Here is a 17,841-nt window from a genome sequence, read left to right as displayed (position 1 = left end):
GTTTAATGTTTTTCTGGCTACAAGGATGATTAATATTTCTTAAAATATTTTATAGCTGCTTTGTGAATCAAACTGACAGAATGGCATGATTGACATACAAAATGAAAATGCCACCAAACATGAAACTTCAGCTAAACAGTCATGAAACCTTTGCTGAATTACAAAAAGGATATTTGTGAGAGTTTGGTGCTTTAACACATAGTTATGGAAAAAACTGAATGGGCAATAGGGGAAGTCAGCCTGTACAAGCAGGAATTTGTAACTAGGAAAAGAACTTCAGGGCTTGTCCCCAGATGTTGAAAAAAACCAGGCACAGACCCTCTCCAATCTATGAAGTCAAAGTATGACTTTCTCTAGAATCCACAGTAAAACATGCAGCTAGAAAAGCTGGTGTAGCTTCTGACACTGGGTACCAGACAGCTGGCAGACAGTTGTGTAAGGGCATGAAATCATCCTCTGAAACACCCAGCAGCAACTCACAGGATAATTTTAACATGATGCAATACTGGACTGTGTTTCAAGAAACATTTTTCTAACTGTAAGGAAGTCACTGTGCAATGTTCTCTTGTTTGATAATGGCTGTGTGGCTCAGAGCTCCTTTTTTCTGTATTTCTGGTGCTGATATGCTGAAAGAGCAGTAACTTGGCAGAAGCTAAAGTCATATTCTGTTAAATCTGCTCTGTAGGCAAGTCAAAAACATTCTTTGCAGCCGGACCTCAAATAAAGGCTGGCAGCTGTTAAATGTGCGGGTATCCTGGAGTTGACATTGCAACCCTCTATGTCTGCTGCAGTGGAGGGAGTGCTGAATTTCCTTGCAATGGAAATTTCCTTTCCCTGCTCTAGTACTCATGTGTACTTTAGCTGAAGCAGGACATTTTTGGCTCAAAATACACCTGGGCTTTCCATAACTAGCAATCGGACCTTTTGATTTTTAGAATTTATTAATAATATTGTTTATTTTAAAAAACCAGCCTTGCCTGTCTCTCTGCCCTTACAAAGTACAGCTACTCTTGTTTATCCCTTCTTCCCCTTTGTTCCTCATGGCTCACACTGCCCCTTACACTGGTGAATTGGTACATTCCTTCTAGGTTAAAGTCTTGTCTTCATAATGTGTTCATATTGCTGTACTTCATTTTGTGAAGTGTCAGCTGTGCATCACTGGCCTCAGGTGTACAATATTATTTCATACAAGTTTCTCAGATATATTATCTTGGTAGATGTCTTCTTTCTGTCATCTTGCTGAGTTGGTGGGTGTGCAGGGTCCACTCTCTTTCTACAGACTGCAGGAGTTTAGAAAAGTCCTGGAGCCAGTCATAGAATTCCTGCATGATGGGAGTTTTGGGCCAGATAGCCAAGTCCTGGGATGTTTCCCAAATGACAAAGATACAGGTCAGGTTAGTTCAGAGATGGTATTCAATGTCCAGAGCTGAGCATTAGGGAGAGAATCATTGGTATTACTGCTGTAAAGAGAGGCAAGTAGAGCTGTTAATGTATGCCATGTTTTTATTTCTGCATGAGCTTAGTGTGATATACAGTGGATTTCATGTTTTACCCACAATGTGGTTCACTCTCTGCACTCACATTTAGCAGCCAGAGCAAGCCTCAAGGGGCAAGTAACCAGACCCACCAAACACAACCCACTGGGGTTTTAACTTTCCTTTAATGACAAGACAACAGCCATGCAACAGGAGCACTGCACAGAACTGCAGTTCTGCATACTCAATACCAAAGAAGCATCTGTGCAGCTCAGTGGGGTTTCTTACAGTCATGTACGTAAAGTAGGGGTAGCTCCATTTATGCTCCTACACCAACTCTGATTTTTCACAGAAATAATTAATTATTTATAAATTATTAATTATTTAAATTAATGGTATCTACACAGGGTTAATTGTCTTGCCAGAAAGGACATTTTGTTTTCTTTTGTTTGATACCTTGTATGCACCAAGGCTCACACTTGGAGACAGGCAAGCTCTGGAAAAGCTTTAGCTGTCAGAATGGTACAGCTCTTTTTCTCTGGTGCAGCAAAGAGATACAATCTTTTGAAGGAGTATCACTGAACTTTCTCTGGCAGAGTTCAAGAAAGCCCTAATCTGGTGCATGATCACACACAGTCTTTCTTTAGAACTCCTATAGTGCCCAGAGCCCCTGCCAGCTTATGTTACATAATGTAAGATACACCACAGTATCGTGCCTTTCTAGTTCCTGTCAGCACCTTCACAGGTATTCACTGCAGCAGTGCTGACTGCTGTAGCAGACCTATAAATCTGCCCAGTCTCTGTTCCCAGCTTATGTTTGTTTCTTCCATCTCAGTTCCACCACTCTTTCAAAATCGGTTCTATCTTCTGTCTTTTTGCTGAACACTCAAGTATTCTGTTGCTGTAGCCTTGCCTGAAGAAATGAGGTAAATTAATGTGTTTTGATGAGAAAAAATGGTTCTGGAAAGATAGTAAGTTTATTCATATAGCCACCATCTGTTCTTCTGCATTTCTGGAACTGAGTATAATTATGCACTGAAAAAAGGATTCTTAAAACTGGCTGCTTTAAATAGGTTCATTCTCATTTTCAGATGGCTTTTGTCTTTCTTTTTTCTACCAAGTTCTTCAAGAAGAATTCACCTGATTAAAAGGAAAATAAAATAGAAACTGAAATGATTTGTAGGTATTTCAATAAAATAAGGCAGAAGAATACATTCTTATTTAACATGAGTGTTCTACTCTACAATACAATTGTTTTCACCAGTTACTTTATAGGATTTCAATTATATATAACAGCATTTCCAATACATACAGCAGGAATCTAAAAAACCCTCAAAACTATAATCCAACACAGCATCCCTCCACTCCTAAAATCCTGATTTTCCTCCTGTCCAGTTTTATGAAATAGCTCTGTTGCTTTGTCCATTACAACAGGCAAAAGTGAATTGATTTAATTAAAATTTAATTCCTGCTTCATAAAGTGTCAGCAAGTTGTAGCGAAACCAGCTATAAATCTTGTTTGAGCTGTCATTAAAACAGACTGAGCAGCACAGTACCCCAGATGAGTCTTCTCTCTCCTTCCTTAGGAAAAAGTGTGATGCTGTACCCACACCACAGTTCCATTAATATCAGCTGCTACTTCATACCCAGGGCTTTATCAGAAAAAGCACTGCTGTAAGTGCCTCTAATTATTTTTAAAGCATTGTAAATAAATTCTGCCTATAGCAACAAAATTGCAACACAACCAGGGACCTCACTGAACCCAGAAGCATCCAAGAGACAGAACATGGAGGAAAACTTGAAAATTTGGTACCCTCTATCCTGCCTCACACATTAAGTATAGTACAGAATAGGTTTGAAAAAAAAAACAGGTTAAGCAGCACTGCAATTGTACAAATACTAATTACTGTCATACTGATGCATTTGGATGACCTACAGGAAGCAGTTTAAGTAATTTTTAAAATACAGATGATAACTCTATGAGGTGTCCTTGAGCTAAGGTGAGCTTTGATGCACATTACTTCACTGTTTTAGTTTTGTATAATAAAATGTTACATGCTAAATAACCCAATGCCTTTCAGTAATTTACCTGCTTTATAGGAAGAACGCACTAAAGGCCCACTAGCAGTGTAATGGAATCCAAGATCATTTCCTACTTTTTCCCAGTACTTAAACTTCTCAGGAGTTATGTACTCTTCCACCTGGGGGAAAGAATTAATTTTGCTCAGGTGCTAATGCAAAGGAAATTGCTATAGCTAGCATACAGTGAAATGAAATACAGCTATGTTACAAGTTCAAAATTTCTCACTCCAAAGCTTTCATCAGTGAAGTCACAAACAGCATTTTTGCTTTGCTTTCTACCAAACAAATGTGTTTTATATGTTTTACATATTTAGCTGAAAAGTTCAGAATTTAATCTCTAGTTGTTGCTTTACAATTTTCTTCATTCTGTTTTTGAATGGTCCCTTCGAGCAAACCTTTTTTTTCTGGCCAAGTTAGTGAAAAACCACAATAGTCCTACAAATCTCTTTACTAACAGTTAATTCAGTGAAACACAGGAACAGAACAGAGAGTGAATTTCTGGACAGACTGCAGAAGCAGAAAATGGTAAATATCCCAGCTGAAGGGGCACCACTAAGGGAGAGGCTGCAGGACAGCAAAGGGGCACTGGCTTGAGCAATTATGTTAGACATACACTGAAGCTCTTGTTTTCCAGAACCATGCCTCAGCTCCAGCTGTCTCCCTGGCTGACAGCAGAAACTAGCACTGGCAAGTCTGCAGAAGACACAAGGGCCCGGTGCGGTCGGTGCCGCCTCACGGGGCGCCCCAGCCCGGCCGCGGTGCCTGAGGTCATTTTTAGTGAAGAGCCCCTAACAGATGATCACTGTCAGGCTAAACAAGGAAGGAAGTTTTTCCCAACATCTGCAGTTAGAGTAAGGATGACTGTGCAAGGACCTTAACTCTGCCTGTAAATTAAAGGCACTTTTACCTTTAGGTGACGTTTTGTTGGCTGCATGTACTGTCCAAGGGTCAAACAATCCACATCTGCTTCCCGCAATACTGTAAAAACAAAATTCCTCGTTAGTGGCGGAAGGATCACAAGGAAAATCATGAATTTACCTGTCAAATTGAACCTGTAAGCTATAAGAAAACAAAATATTTCAGAAATTCAGTCTTTTTAAACCAAATTATTGTTTTTCAATGGAACTTGGAAAACAGTTCCTGCACCAGCAAACTGATAGGCATGTACAGGCAAAGATGCTTACAATTGTTTTCCAACGCAGTAAAATTCATACCTAGGAATTCTGGCATCTTCTTAGGCACCAACTTACATTTCATTGTGGAATATACTTGTTCATCCGTCTCGCCTAGCCCCAGCATGATGGAGGTTTTGGAAATGACGCCGGGCTGGACCTCTTTAGCGTGTTTCAGCACTCGGACCGACTGCTCAAAGTTGGCTCGGGGGTCGCGGACCTTCCTTCGCGCATTTCCAGCACAAGGGGGAAAACACGTGGAAGGGCACAGAGAAGTTAGAGACGCCAGCACAGGCGCGTTCTGCCAATTTCTGCGAAGCGGCGGAGCAAAGGGTTTTGGGCCGCCCAGTCGGACACCGGCACCGGGCCGGGCCCGGCTCAGGCACCGCGGCCGGGCTGGGGCGCCCCGTGAGGCGGCACCGACCGGACCGGGCCCGCGCCGCGAGCGCCCCCTGCCGGCGGGCTCGGCGGCACACGCGCGGGGCAAGCCGGGAACGGGAACGGGCGCGGCCCCGCTACACAGCCGACCCCACAGCCTGGCCTCATTCCGCGCCTGGCCCCGCTACACAGCCGGCCCCACAGCCTGGCCTCATTCCGCGCACGGCCCCACAGCCCGGCCCCGCTACACAGCCGACCCCACAGCCTGGCCTCATTCCGCGCCTGGCCCCACAGCCCGGCCCCGCTGCACAGCCGGCCCCACAGCCTGGCCCCACAGCCCGGCCTCACTCCGCGCACGGCCCCACAGCCCGGCCCCGCTGCACAGCCGGCCCCACAGCCCGGCCCCGCTGCACAGCCGGCCCCACAGCCTGGCCTCATTCCGCGCCTGGCCGCGCTACACAGCCGGCCCCACAGCCCGGCCCCGCTACACAGCCGGCCCCAAAGCCCGGTCCCGCTCCGCGCCCGGTACACCCAGAGCCATTGCTCACCTCTGCAGCGCCGGCACCGTCTCCACGTTGTGAGCATACACATCCAGCCCCGACGAGGCGACTTTCTCCACTGCTTTAAGGTCACCTCGGAAATCGGGAGTAAGGCATTCCACCAGGATTTTTGGATTCCTGAAAACGAGAGACAAAAGGCACACATGCGTTGTGGCATTTTGTGTCCCTCTTGCTAAAAAATCCCCATATCCCCATAACTGAAGACATGACACTCTAATAAGCAAAGCAAAGTTAACTCAGGATAATTCCAAACCAACAGGTTTCTGCAAATACATTATAACAAACTCGTATTAAGTTAACCGGCAACAAAGACACATTAAAAAAATACAAACGGTGCGTGCAAATGTTTGAGAGACTGTTGGAATTGCTTTTATATTTATTATTTGGCTTCTGCTGTAATTCAGCTCACATCAGTAAAACCAGGAATTTGTTTTGTTTAAGATCATAGCTCCAAAATAGAGAGGAGCTATAATTCTGCTACTGGAATAAGAAGACTGAGTCTAGAATCTAGTCTTGGTGTTCAGGAGCCTGATTTCAGCTCAAAAAGGCTGGTGGGGAAAACTGCAGGAACCCTTCAACCCCAAAGATACACTGGATGAAGACTTAAATAAACTTATACAAATGAATTCTGCAAGCAGGCAAGCGTGCTGTTGAATGGCATACAGGGCACCGATGTAGGGTGAAGGCAGCACAGCCAGGGAAAGGAGGAAGATACAATCACAGACTTGGAAATAGCCACTGAGGCAAAATGAAAAGCAATTTGATCACTGCTGAATGAGAAACCAGACTCCTTTGGTCACATGGTGACAGAGTTACCTAACTGCTGTGTTTGAGCCCAAGCTTCAGGAATGAACATACCTCAGAAGAATGTATTAATTTCCTGGAAACCAGCTGTCTGCTCAAAGAAAGAATCCAGTGCTTAGCTTTAAATAAGCCTGGGATGAATTGGAAATGCATCCAAATTCAAAACAGTTTGGGGGCATTCTATGAGAAAGATGAAGAAAGAGAAAAAAAAGAAAAAAAAAGGGGGGTACAGACAGGCTAGAGGCAGACTTTTGTATTTGCATGGCCCCTGGAATAACCCAGCTGAAGGAGCTGTGACCTACATGCAGCAAAACATTCTGAAGTTTTAACAACAGTAATACATCAATGACACACCTTTCCTTCAGATGCCGGACTGTCTTTGCAAAGTGTTCCGCTCCACCATCAGGCAGATCTAGAAGCATTGCAATTATTCAGTTAATCTTTCTGTTCAAGAAATGTATTTACTTAACAGCAAAGCCAAAAAACACATCCAATTCAAACATTAAATGCAAAATAATAGAGCAGTCAAACCCCAGTCTTGTCTCACCGCTTATGCCAAGGGCTTACAAAATATATTCTACCAAGCCTCTGCATAAAGTCTATGATTGTCTAGGGCAGAGCTCAGATTTACCTGTCTCTAGGTTCCCTGTCTCCCTGAGCACCGAATGGCTTTACCTATTTATGGTTCTGGTCTGAAAAACAGTTGTACAAAAATTGAGAAGTATATATTAGTGCTCTTTTAAGCCCCTTTGAAGTCTCTGGACTTTCCATTATACTGAGCGGCTTTTACAATGGCTTTCCTCACCTATATGGTGTCACCACAAGGGAGCTCCTGCAAGGAAGCTACTTCCTACTTCCTTTGAAAACACACAACTTTCAGTTTTGTTAGATATACTATATTCTAGGTTTAGTGTTTAGAAGGAAGTTCTGTAATGGTATTGTATACATTTTTTGGGGGTTTTTTCAGTTGCATTTCATTTGATCATATCACCTTTCCAGAGTGTTTGTAAGGCTTTCTTTTCTGTTTCGCAAGATTTTGTTTCCCTTCCCCAAAGGAAATTTCATTTCCTTTTGGGAAATTTCATTTCCTTTGGGGAAGGGAAATGAAATCTTGTGATTTCAATGGGGATCAATTGGGCAAGCTTTGGTGCATGTCCCTGCCCTTGATGCCATCCTGGGCCTTTTGATGGCTTTCACTTTGACGAAGATTTTTTTTTCAGTATCCTTTTTGCTATCCAAATAATAGAACATGGTGACATGATGTACATGCATGCATTCTGCTAAAAATTAATTAATAAAATATATTTAGTGTTGTGGTATTTATTGATGTTTATTAAGAGTGTAATTTCCATTGTATTTCACCAGACATGGAGAAATACTGAGAATATGTAGGAACTGTGCAAAGTTTCAGCATTGTTGTCTCCTTTAACACAGCCCTCCTGGGCAGCTGTGCAGATGAATGCTCCTGGGGGCTGTGTGTAGCCACAGAACACCAGTGGGAGCTCACGGTGGGTGGCATGAGGAGAGCCCAGGTAGGCACTGGTAGAACTCAGGGTGGTGGCACAAGGAGAGCCCAGGCAGGCACTGGCAGAGCCCAGGCAGGCACTGGCAGAGCCCAGGCAGGCACTGGCAGAGCCCAGGTAGGCACTGGCAGAGCTCAGGATGGCACTGGCAGAGCCCAGGCAGGCACTGGCAGAGCTCAGGGTGGCACAAGGAGAGCCCAGGCAGGCACTGGCAGAGCCCAGGCAGGCACTGGCAGAGCTCAGGGTGGCACAAGGAGAGCCCAGGCAGGCACTGGCAGAGCCCAGGCAGGCACAGCAGAGCCCAGGCAGGCACTGGCAGAGCCCAGGCAGGCACTGGCAGAGCCCAGGCAGGCACAAGGAGAGCCCAGGCAGGCACTGGCACAGCCCAGGCAGGCACTGGCAGAGCTCAGGGTGGCACAAGGAGAGCCCAGGCAGGCAGAGGAGAACCCAGGCAGGCAGAGGAGAGCCCAGGCAGGCACAGCAGAGCCCAGGCAGGCACTGGCACAGCCCAGGCAGGCACTGGCAGAGCCCAGGCAGGCACAGCAGAGCCCAGGCAGGCACTGGCAGAGCCCAGGCAGGCACAGCAGAGCCCAGGCAGGCACAGCAGAGCCCAGGCAGGCACAGGAGAGCCCAGGCAGGCACAGCACAGCCCAGGTACGCACCGTCTCTGTCCACAGAGGTCAGCACCACGTAGTCCAAGCCCCACTCGGCGATGGCCTTGGCGGTGTTGTAGGGCTCCTGCGGATCCAGCGGAGGGGGGTTCTTGGCAGTCTTCACTGAACAAAATCTGCAGCCTCTGGTGCACGTGTCACCCATCAGCTGGAACATGAAAGACATTCCTACCTTTACACAGTACATACCACTATAGCTCAGCTGGGAAACAGCTGCATAAGCTACAGCAGTAAGCAAAAAAAACAATAAGACAGTGCTTTACTCTAAAGCACTTTAGTTACTTTATTGTAAGAAACCCACTCCACTACAGTAAAGATCCAACAATAGAGTAGAAACAGCCCAGACATTAACAGAACACTTAGGAAATGGTTCATGACTTACCATAATAGTAGCTGTTGCTGTGGCATATTCCCCACCTCCCCAGCACTCTCCAATGTTGGGACAACGTGCTTCTTCACACACCTGGAGGTGAAAGGCTGTACTGTACCTGCATTGTTCCATATTATTTTTGAAAATACTTATTATATTATTGATTGATTTTAATAGTAACCTACAAACAAAACATAATTCCTTCTGTGATAAATGAAGTTAAGAATTCCCTGCTATTTTTAACAAGTCAGTAGAACAGATAGGAAGAGAACTGCTTCCTGATAACCATTACCTTTATTTTCTCTACTTCAAAACTCCAAAAACTGCTCAGCCACCTAACTGTCTTATTAATTAGCACAGACTATCCTTAACATTAATATTTTAAATTTAAGAACTGATAAAATGTTCACAAAGTATGTGATTCATTAAAGCATAAAGAACTAAGAACTTTGTCTGAAAAAAAAGAGAAAAAAAATCCCCTCTATGCAGTCCCACTGCTTTTTACTATCTGTAAAGTACAATTAATGAAATCTGCACAGTTTCTTTTCATGAAAATCAAGTATGTAACTCTGAGATTCTGTGTGTCTCCATTAAAAACGGTTACACATAGCATCTTCTAATCTCTGGTGATGTAAGTAGTAAACCCCAGTATTTAAAATCACAGTAGGAAAAACACTGTATCTGTTGTATTTACCCTTATTCTTTAGGGGTAAAATTCACTGCTAGCAAAAAGGATCAGCACTGAGCTTGGTTTCAGCTCTGAAGATCATGCAAGACATGATTTCTACCTGTCCTCCACACAGAAAAATGTAAAATCTGCCTTACTTCTACAGGAACACTTGGTTGGTGCCAGACTTACCGTATGAAGATTTAAACTTCTCAAGGTATTCTTTAATTTATTGTAGTTCTTTCCCATGGGAATCTTTGTTTTCAGCCATGGAGGAAGATGCAGCCTGAATAACACCAAGCAAACACAAAGATTTATAAACTACTTACACTGTAAGTTTTATTTATAGATTTATTTTAATTTCTTACAGATTCCAACAAAGAAAGAGCCCTTGAAAACTGATACAACTCAGCAATTAACATCATTCATGGCCAGATCAGACTTCTCTTTCCTGTTCATCATCATTCCAACACTCAAGCATGGGAATTGTTGTCATTGAAACGTTTAGAACTGTTCAGACTTCCAGAGGGATTGAACAGTGCCACACTGGACACTGCAGCCATTAATGGCAGCAGACATTGCACAGCTATCACAAAGTCTCATCACTCTATAACTGGAAATATGGGGGCTTAAACTATTTTAACCTAAGTCTTCATTTTTTGTTTTCTCTATCAGTAGTACCTTTTCCAACATATTCACCTACTGATGCATATTTGTAATTTAATTACAGGCACTCAAGAACATACCACCATGTCTCCACATTTTTTTATGGATTTAAAGTTAATGACACTTGTCCTTTCTCAAATAAACCTTAAATTTGCAACATGGTAGGGTGAAATTTAATAAAGACACAGAGCATACATTTTGTAGTTATTACTAAACATGCAAGATCATGCTGGGGAACAACTAAAGTTGTTTAAAATCACTATTACCTTTCTCCTTTCTCACGCTTTAAATTGCCTTTATAGTCAGCCCATCTGCTCTTGTCTGACAGATCTCCAGAGACAAAGTCCTGTAAGTCTGGTCCATTTTGCAGGAGCTCTTTTTTTTCCCCTGGTAAAGAACCTGATGTTCCATACTGGTTACACACATGGCTTCCTGACACCTAAAGCAATCAAAATTGTAATTTATTTAGTAACAGACATGATGGCATCACTAAACGACAATTTGCCTTTGTGCTGGTTAGCACATGCTTTGTGTAAGCATTTTCCCAATGGCTTTTAAGTTAAATGTATAATCCTCTTTTTATTTTAAGCTACATGTAACAGACTTATCTATCATGACACCACACAATTCCCCTGTATTCAGCACTAGGGCAGCCACACCTCAAATCCTGTGTCCAGTTCTGGGCCTGACTGCAAGAAAGACACGGAGGGGCTGGAGCGTGTCCAGAGAAGGCACAGGGAGCTGGGGAAGGGTGTGGAGTCCCAGGCTTGTGGGGGGCAGCTGAGGGAGCTGGGGGTGCTCAGCTGGAGAAAAGGAGGCTCAGGGGGAACTGACCGGTCTCTGCAATTGCCTGAAAGGAGGCTGGAGCCAGGTGGGGATGGGCTTCTTCTCCCAGGCAACCAGCGACAGGGTGAGAGGAAACAGCCTTAAACTGCACTTAAACTGAGGTTTAGTTTGGACATTGGGAGGAATTTCTTCCCAGAAACGGTGACTGGATATCGGAACGGGCTGCCCAGGGAGGCGGTGGGGTCACTGTCCCTGGGGGTGTGTAAGGCAGGGCTGGACGTGGCGCTCGGTGCCGTGCTGTGGTTACGGGCTGGTGCTGGGTCACAGCCTGGACTCGATGACCGCAGAGGTGTTTCCAACGCAGCCGGTTCTGTGAATAACGTTGTGCGGGTCACTGCGGTGCTGCGGGACCGCGGGAAGCGCCTTTGCCAGGGTTCCCGGGGCTGCCGGGCGTCCATAGGAGCGGGGCCGGGGCTCTGTGTCATGGGGATGCGTGTGTCCGCACGGGGCTGGGACGGTCTGTCCCGGGCTCTGCCCGCGGCCACCCCGCACTGCCTCGCACCGCCACAGCCCCGCTCGGCACCGGCACCGCCGTGTGCCCCACAGCGTCTCTCCTGCTCTGCTCTGCCGTGCCGTATCGCGGCCCCCACCCTCCCGGCCCGTTGTGTTGCCGGCGGCCCCTGGGGCACACGGCGAGACTCACCCGGGCCCGGCCCCGGGGCACCAGCAGCCCCCGAGCGGCGGCGGCCCCGCATCGGCCCTGCGGCAGCAGCAACGACATGGCGGCGCCCAGCCCGATCGACGCGCTCGGCCCGCTCGGCTACTCTTGCCTATCGGACGGCTTCCTCGGCGTGATGACGTCACGAGCCCCGGAGAGACTACAAATACGTGATGACGTCATGCGCTGTCTCTTTTGGCTCTGTGCGCTGCAAGGTGAGGGCTGGCGGGGCCCCGGGATCGCCCGGGATCTCCGGGACAATCCGGGACCATCCGCGGCGTTCGGCTCCCCAGCGCCCCGTCCGCGCACGGGCAGCCCCCCAGGGCGGTACCGAGCCCCGCCGCCACCTCCTGTCCCGCACCCTGCGCGAGAGGGCCCCGGGGCGGCGCCTTCCCGGCAAGGCCCCGTTGAGGCCGCCGCGCTCCGGGCCCGGGTGGGAGGCGCCGCTGCGGGGAGCGGAGCCCGGCGGTGACAGCGCGGACGGGCCGTCGGGTCGTACAGGGGAGGAGCGGGCGGGGCCCCGGCGGGCACAAGGGCGAGGGTCTCCAGCGTTTGTCGTTGTCTCCCGCAGGATGAAGACCATCCTCAGCAACCAGACTGTGGACATCCCCGAGCAAGGTCAGTCCGCGCCGCGGGCGGGAGGCGCCGGCCGGGCCGCCCCCGCAGCCCGTAACGCGTGTCCGCCTTTGGTCCGCAGTGGGAGTTTCGCTGAAGGGCCGGACGGTCATCGTGAAGGGGCCCCGAGGAACCTTGAGGAGGGATTTCAACCACATCAACGTGGAGCTGTCCCTCCTGGGGAAGAAGCACAAGAAGGTGGGTGCTGCACAGGTCCTTTGCTGCCCGGAGACAGGCGAGAGCTTTATAGTTGGCTTAAAAACTTCTTGGTGGTGGAGGAGAGTGACCAAAAACGTTCAGCAGCGAGTGGCTTGTTAGGTAGGTTTTGCTTATTCCTGTGTTTTCTGAGAGAGGTTGGTCTGGTGGGAAGCGTGGCGCCTCCTCGGGCACTGTGGGGGTGAATGCGTAGATTGCATTCTTCTGTAGTGACAGTTACAGGAAAAGGGGTTGGTTACTGTATGCTGTTCTACAAACTGGCGTTTTTAGAGGAGAAAAATATTTTTTTTGGATTTCCATAAACTGCAAGTTATATTAGGAGAGGAGAGATAAATAAGTGCATGATTTTTCATATTGCCTCAAAAAGTATAAGAAAATATCGAGTGACTGATTTCAGCTACCGTTTCACAATGATTGAGTGTTTCATTAAAACAGCGGATCCTCACAGAGTGTTTAAGTCGATTGTGCATAGGAGGCAGACTTTAGAACAATATGCTTAGCAATTGCTAATGCATTCTTTAGCTCAAGATTGTATATTTATCTACCTCAGCTCTTTTGAAGACTTGTTAGTGGCAAGACCTGAAGAAAACAAACGTTTCTCCCATGTCTCAGGTTAGGATTTAAAAGAGGAACCAGGTGGGCCTTTAGTAAGTAGTGTGTCAAATAAACAAAACAGTTCTGTGTTTTTGTTTGGTGGGCTTTACGTAGTTTATCTGAAAGTTTTGTTCCACGTTTGGTTTTTCACAAAGTTGTTTTGTTGCTGGTTTTGAAGTGAGCTGAAAGCTTTGTCAATGTGATTTTTGATGCAGCTGCGTGTCGACAAGTGGTGGGGTAACAGAAAGGAGCTGGCCACAGTTCGCACGATTTGCAGCCATGTACAGAACATGATCAAGGGCGTCACTCTGGTAAGTTGTGTTGGGAGCCAGATCACTGCTGCCCTTTTGTTACTTGCAGCGAGGGCCTTTTCCTTTGTGGAGGGAGAGCACTGCTAAGCATCCAGGATGCAGCTTCTTTCTCCTTGTGCTTTTTGTCTTGCCTTTGCTGTCAGGCAGGTTCTGGGGGTGGAGGGGAGGATGAATGTCTCTGCCCTTTCCCAGGAGCTGTTGCTGCACCTGGGCTGTAGTTTCCCTGGCAGCCTGGTGCACGTTCTGCCTGTGGGCCTGTTTCAGTGTGCGCTTGTGTCCCTCCCTGCCCAGGGCTTCCGCTACAAGATGCGCTCGGTGTACGCTCACTTCCCCATCAACGTGGTGATCCAGGAGAACGGCTCGCTGGTGGAGATCCGCAACTTCCTGGGGGAGAAGTACATCCGCAGAGTGAGGATGAGGCCAGGTGAGCCTCTCTGCAGCTCCATCCTGCTGCTTCTAGCTAGGCTTTCCAAGCTGCTTGCCACTGAGAATGCAAGAGGATGAATAATTGTTGGAGCAGCCTGTGCTTGTCTGAATTGATGTAATCTTCTTATGCTACCATTGCCACTGTTCACGTTTATTATTAGTAATGCCTCTGTAGTTTTACTAGTGAGAGTTAGCTAACAACCAGTCTGGAGTTAGTTACTGTAGTACAAGGGATCCAGGATTTACTTCAGTCGCTGGAAGATCTTAACACTGTTGATACTTGGCAGCTGCTTAGTGTTAGATTTGCATTTCTGTTTTAAAACACTGCACAGGAACTAGTTTCATACCACATTGTAGTTTTGGTCTTTAAGGTGTTCTAGTTTGAATTTGCTGATTATCTAGGAGCATTCAAATTAATTTAGAAATTATCATCTTATTAGCTGTTTTTATATCTTGCACACTTGGAGTTCCAGTAAAATATCTAACAGAAAAGCAGGCACTTGATGGAGCTTCTTAAATTTCTGAAAGAAGGCAACAAAACCTGTCATAAACAGGTACATAAAGACTGTAGGAAAGACATCCCTTATCCATTTGGTTTTTTCCAATTAATTTCTGGTGAGGGCATGGGTAAGGATATTTAATGTGACTGATAGTATTTTGAGGTGAGTCTAGAGGAATGCATCAGAACTTGTCGTCCCACAACACTGGTAGATAACAGTGCAGCAGAGTTACAGGGTTTTTGATTTACTGTAGGATATTAAAGGTGGGTTTGATTATTGTATTTGATTTTTTTTAAGTTAGCATTTACTGTTAGTAATAGGCTGGCTTAAAATCTGATATCTGTTGATTAAGTAGATGAAACTGTGAAAACGTATGTTGCTCCTCTTAAAAATTCAAGTTTCCTGTCAGATTCTTGAATGCCATCATGTTTACTCCTTGTGAGTGTTACACCATTGCCAGTGTAAACACAGTACGTGACATGACAGGGGGCAGGTGGTTTTTAATGGCTTTGATTGTCCTGTGATTGCTGACTCCAGTGTTGCCTTAATGAGCACGAGCCTGTGGGAGATGGCACCACCTTGCTGACAGAGCTGTGCTGGCAAAGTGCTGGCTTGTACACAGTGTTGGTGATTGATGCTCTAATGTAATAAGGGGTAAGCAGGAGTATAACTTTATTCACTCCAGAGCATGACTTGCACTGATCTTTAATTGAAATTGTGAGGGAGGACAGCCCTGGAATGGATTTGAGGGACTCTCTAAATTTAACAAAGTCATGGAAGCTAATTATTGTCTTGAACACTAGTGTTTAGATATGTAAATTGGGACAGGACATTAATATTGTTTGTTTAATACACTTCACACCTTCAACAGTGTGGATTATGTGTTTGCCTTTCCATAGGTGTTACCTGTGCAGTATCTCAGGCCCAGAAAGATGAGCTGATCCTTGAAGGGAATGACATTGAGCTGGTCTCCAATTCAGGTTTGTGAAAGTAGATGTGTGATGTGTGGAAAATTGTATGGAAACTTTTATCTGAAGATGGCAGCTTAGCAAACGCTTTACCTCAAACCCTGAGGTAAACAACAGCACAGATTTTCTTTTTGCTCTAGTCACTGTAATTGCTTTTCATAGTTCCTTACTCTTTCTAAGCTTAAAGGTGTTTTTACAATTCTGCAGAACCTTCTTCAGGTCAGCACTTACGGCCTTTTTGGCACCAAACTTTTCAGCTTTTCATTTGTACGTGTGTGCAGTGATGAAGTGCCACTGCCCCGAGTTGGGCTCAGTGAAATGCATCCTATTTTCATTAGACCTTACAGGATTTAAAGTTGGTAATTCCTGTCTCTAGATGACTGTCCTGTTTGTTAGATGAAATACTGGAGCATAAACAAAGGCTACAAGCTGGCTTGGACCTTTAGGCTTTGTGCTAATGGTCTCACTTTGTCTGCAGCTGCTTTGATCCAGCAAGCCACCACAGTCAAGAACAAAGATATCAGGAAATTCTTGGATGGTATCTATGTTTCTGAGAAGGGAACAGTGCAGCAGGCAGATGAGTAAAACTCACAGGTTGGTATCATCTTAATACACTGTGTACATCTTCTGTGTAGAGATGGGGACTTGACAAGGTTTATCTGTTTCAACATGGCCATGGTTAAACAGGTTCCCAATAGGGATGAAATTTTGTTTGTAAAACATGTCATAAGATGCATCATAAAACTTGAATTTTGGGAGGTCTTTCAACATCAGTTTTCCATCTTTCATCAACTTGGCATTTTGCTGCTGTGTGGAGAAAACCTGTCTCTGCAGTGCTGTACTCTGCATTGTGAATGCAAGCTGCAGTGCTAGCTGAGATTTAAAAACAGCAGTCCTGGCCTAATAGACTGATTTACAGAGAAGATCTCAAACTCATGTTCCTGCTGGTTGGCCACTGCCCTCACTGAAGTGGTGGACAGGGCCCAGTTTATCTGTAAAGGCCTTCTGAGCAGTTAATAGGTAAATGCTGGTAAACAGGTCAATTTAACAAGGACAACTATTTACATTGTCCATGGGCATTGTTACTGAAGTTGAGTAGGAGCATTTGGGGATAATTTAGGAATTGTAACTGCTAAAGGAATGCATTCAGCTGTGTGTGGTTCCTTACACAGTACAAAACAGCTGTGCAGGATGAGACAGTCTGACTTGCAAATAAATTCTGTGCTGTGTGCCTAAGCTTGAGGCAGGATGTAGATGAAGTGAGTTTCATAAACCCATTTTTTTATCAGTCATCCTCCAGATACCAAGTATTTGCAGGCCTCTGAAAAAATAACTTTTAGTATTGTTCCAAGTGTCTTGAGAGAAGGAGCAACTTACTACACTTGTTGAACAGTTGAGTTGTTGTGCTTGAAGGCATCTTTAAGTAATCTTGTCTGTGTAAAATCAAATTCTTTAAACTATTAATGTCTGTCTTGCATTAAAATCATCAGATAAATAAACATCAAAGGGTTATAAAGGTTCAGTTTCACATTTGCACTGCTAAACTCTTTCTAAAAGCTCTCTATGTTTTATTTACAGCTGTCTGCACCCCCAGCGGTATTTACCGTGAGACATTGTCCAGCTATTCCAGCTGGTGCAAGGTGATAATACCCTTGGAGGCTTACTGGAATAAACTCTTATTTCCTATCTTGAGTTTGTTGGTTTTTTTTTTTTAAGAACTAAATGGTGATTGCATGAACCTGATGGCTTTCAGAGAAGCAGATTGCACAGTGGGTCCCCCCTGCCAATGTGTTTTCAAACCATGGGACTTCATTCAGACTGAATGAACATGCTCAGAGACTGCTAGGGCAATGTGTAGGCTGTGCTACCATGATCTTTGTGACAAAGTCATGAAGTGGCATTTTTGAATCACAGCATTAAGAAATCATAAAAGCATTTTTCTCACAGGGGAGACCAGTGTTCTTTCACATCTTTTCTCAAGCCTCAGACTTTTGGTGACAGAATCTGAAGTAGATGAAAAACAAAACTGAAATCAGTAGAACAAGATTTGTAAGACCATTTAAACTAAATACATAGATAGAAGCAGTAGTCTGAAAATACAATGCTTTATTTTTATTGCTCACTTAAGAAAACAAGGGACTTGACCTCAAAGCTCAATCAGAGTGTATTGTTGAGTTTCACCAGCAGTTATTTGTTATCTGGGGATACATCTTGGTTTCTTCACTGCTAATCTTGCCATGAACCAACATCTAACTGGGTGGTTGTACTATTTCTGTGCAGTAGTAAAATCCACACTGTCACTTGCTCCATTCAATTTGGAAAAAGTATATAAAATACTG

The 17,841-nt window shown here is 45.3% G+C and overlaps 2 protein-coding genes across 2 annotated transcripts; one reads left to right on the top strand and one right to left on the bottom strand.

Moving 5' to 3' along the window:
- Window positions 1-1,485: 1,485 nt before the first annotated feature.
- Window positions 1,486-11,963, bottom strand: LIAS (lipoic acid synthetase). The gene is made up of 11 exons (XM_064710289.1): window positions 11,858-11,963; window positions 10,635-10,807; window positions 9,895-9,988; window positions 9,048-9,128; window positions 8,657-8,813; window positions 6,826-6,883; window positions 5,656-5,784; window positions 4,808-4,953; window positions 4,465-4,535; window positions 3,565-3,676; window positions 1,486-2,615 (listed from the first exon to the last, which is right to left on the bottom strand). Exons 1-11 carry the CDS (start codon window positions 11,933-11,935, stop codon window positions 2,563-2,565), a joined length of 1,152 nt encoding a protein of 383 aa, XP_064566359.1. The 5' UTR covers window positions 11,936-11,963; the 3' UTR covers window positions 1,486-2,562.
- Window positions 11,964-12,002: 39 nt separating this feature from the next.
- RPL9 (ribosomal protein L9) lies at window positions 12,003-17,194 on the top strand. The gene is made up of 8 exons (XM_064710288.1): window positions 12,003-12,087; window positions 12,444-12,490; window positions 12,570-12,685; window positions 13,513-13,608; window positions 13,900-14,032; window positions 15,434-15,514; window positions 15,981-16,096; window positions 17,081-17,194. The coding sequence occupies exons 2-7, from the start codon at window positions 12,445-12,447 to the stop codon at window positions 16,085-16,087; spliced, it is 579 nt and encodes a 192-aa protein (XP_064566358.1). The 5' UTR covers window positions 12,003-12,087; window position 12,444; the 3' UTR covers window positions 16,088-16,096; window positions 17,081-17,194.
- Window positions 17,195-17,841: the final 647 nt, after the last annotated feature.

Source organism: Zonotrichia leucophrys, chromosome 4, assembly GCF_028769735.1.
Source record: "Zonotrichia leucophrys gambelii isolate GWCS_2022_RI chromosome 4, RI_Zleu_2.0, whole genome shotgun sequence".
Lineage (NCBI taxonomy): Eukaryota > Metazoa > Chordata > Aves > Passeriformes > Passerellidae > Zonotrichia > Zonotrichia leucophrys.
Note: the sequence above shows the minus strand (reverse complement) of the source record. Positions and strands in the feature narration are given on the sequence as shown.

Excerpts from the sequence above, each read along its gene's own strand:
- RPL9 (XM_064710288.1), top strand. The coding sequence starts at position 12,445 with ATGAAGACCATCCTCAGCAACCAGACTGTGGACATCCCCGAGCAAG. Across the intron at positions 13,609-13,899 it reads TGATCAAGGGCGTCACTCTG|GGCTTCCGCTACAAGATGCG; the intron begins GTAAGTTGTGTT and ends CTCCCTGCCCAG. Across the intron at positions 15,515-15,980 it reads TGAGCTGGTCTCCAATTCAG|CTGCTTTGATCCAGCAAGCC; the intron begins GTTTGTGAAAGT and ends CTTTGTCTGCAG.
- LIAS (XM_064710289.1), bottom strand. The coding sequence starts at position 11,935 with ATGTCGTTGCTGCTGCCGCAGGGCCGATGCGGGGCCGCCGCCGCTCGG. Across the intron at positions 9,989-10,634 it reads AAGCGTGAGAAAGGAGAAAG|GCTGCATCTTCCTCCATGGC; the intron begins GTAATAGTGATT and ends GGTGTTATTCAG. Across the intron at positions 6,884-8,656 it reads GACCTCTGTGGACAGAGACG|ATCTGCCTGATGGTGGAGCG; the intron begins GTGCGTACCTGG and ends CAATGCTTCTAG.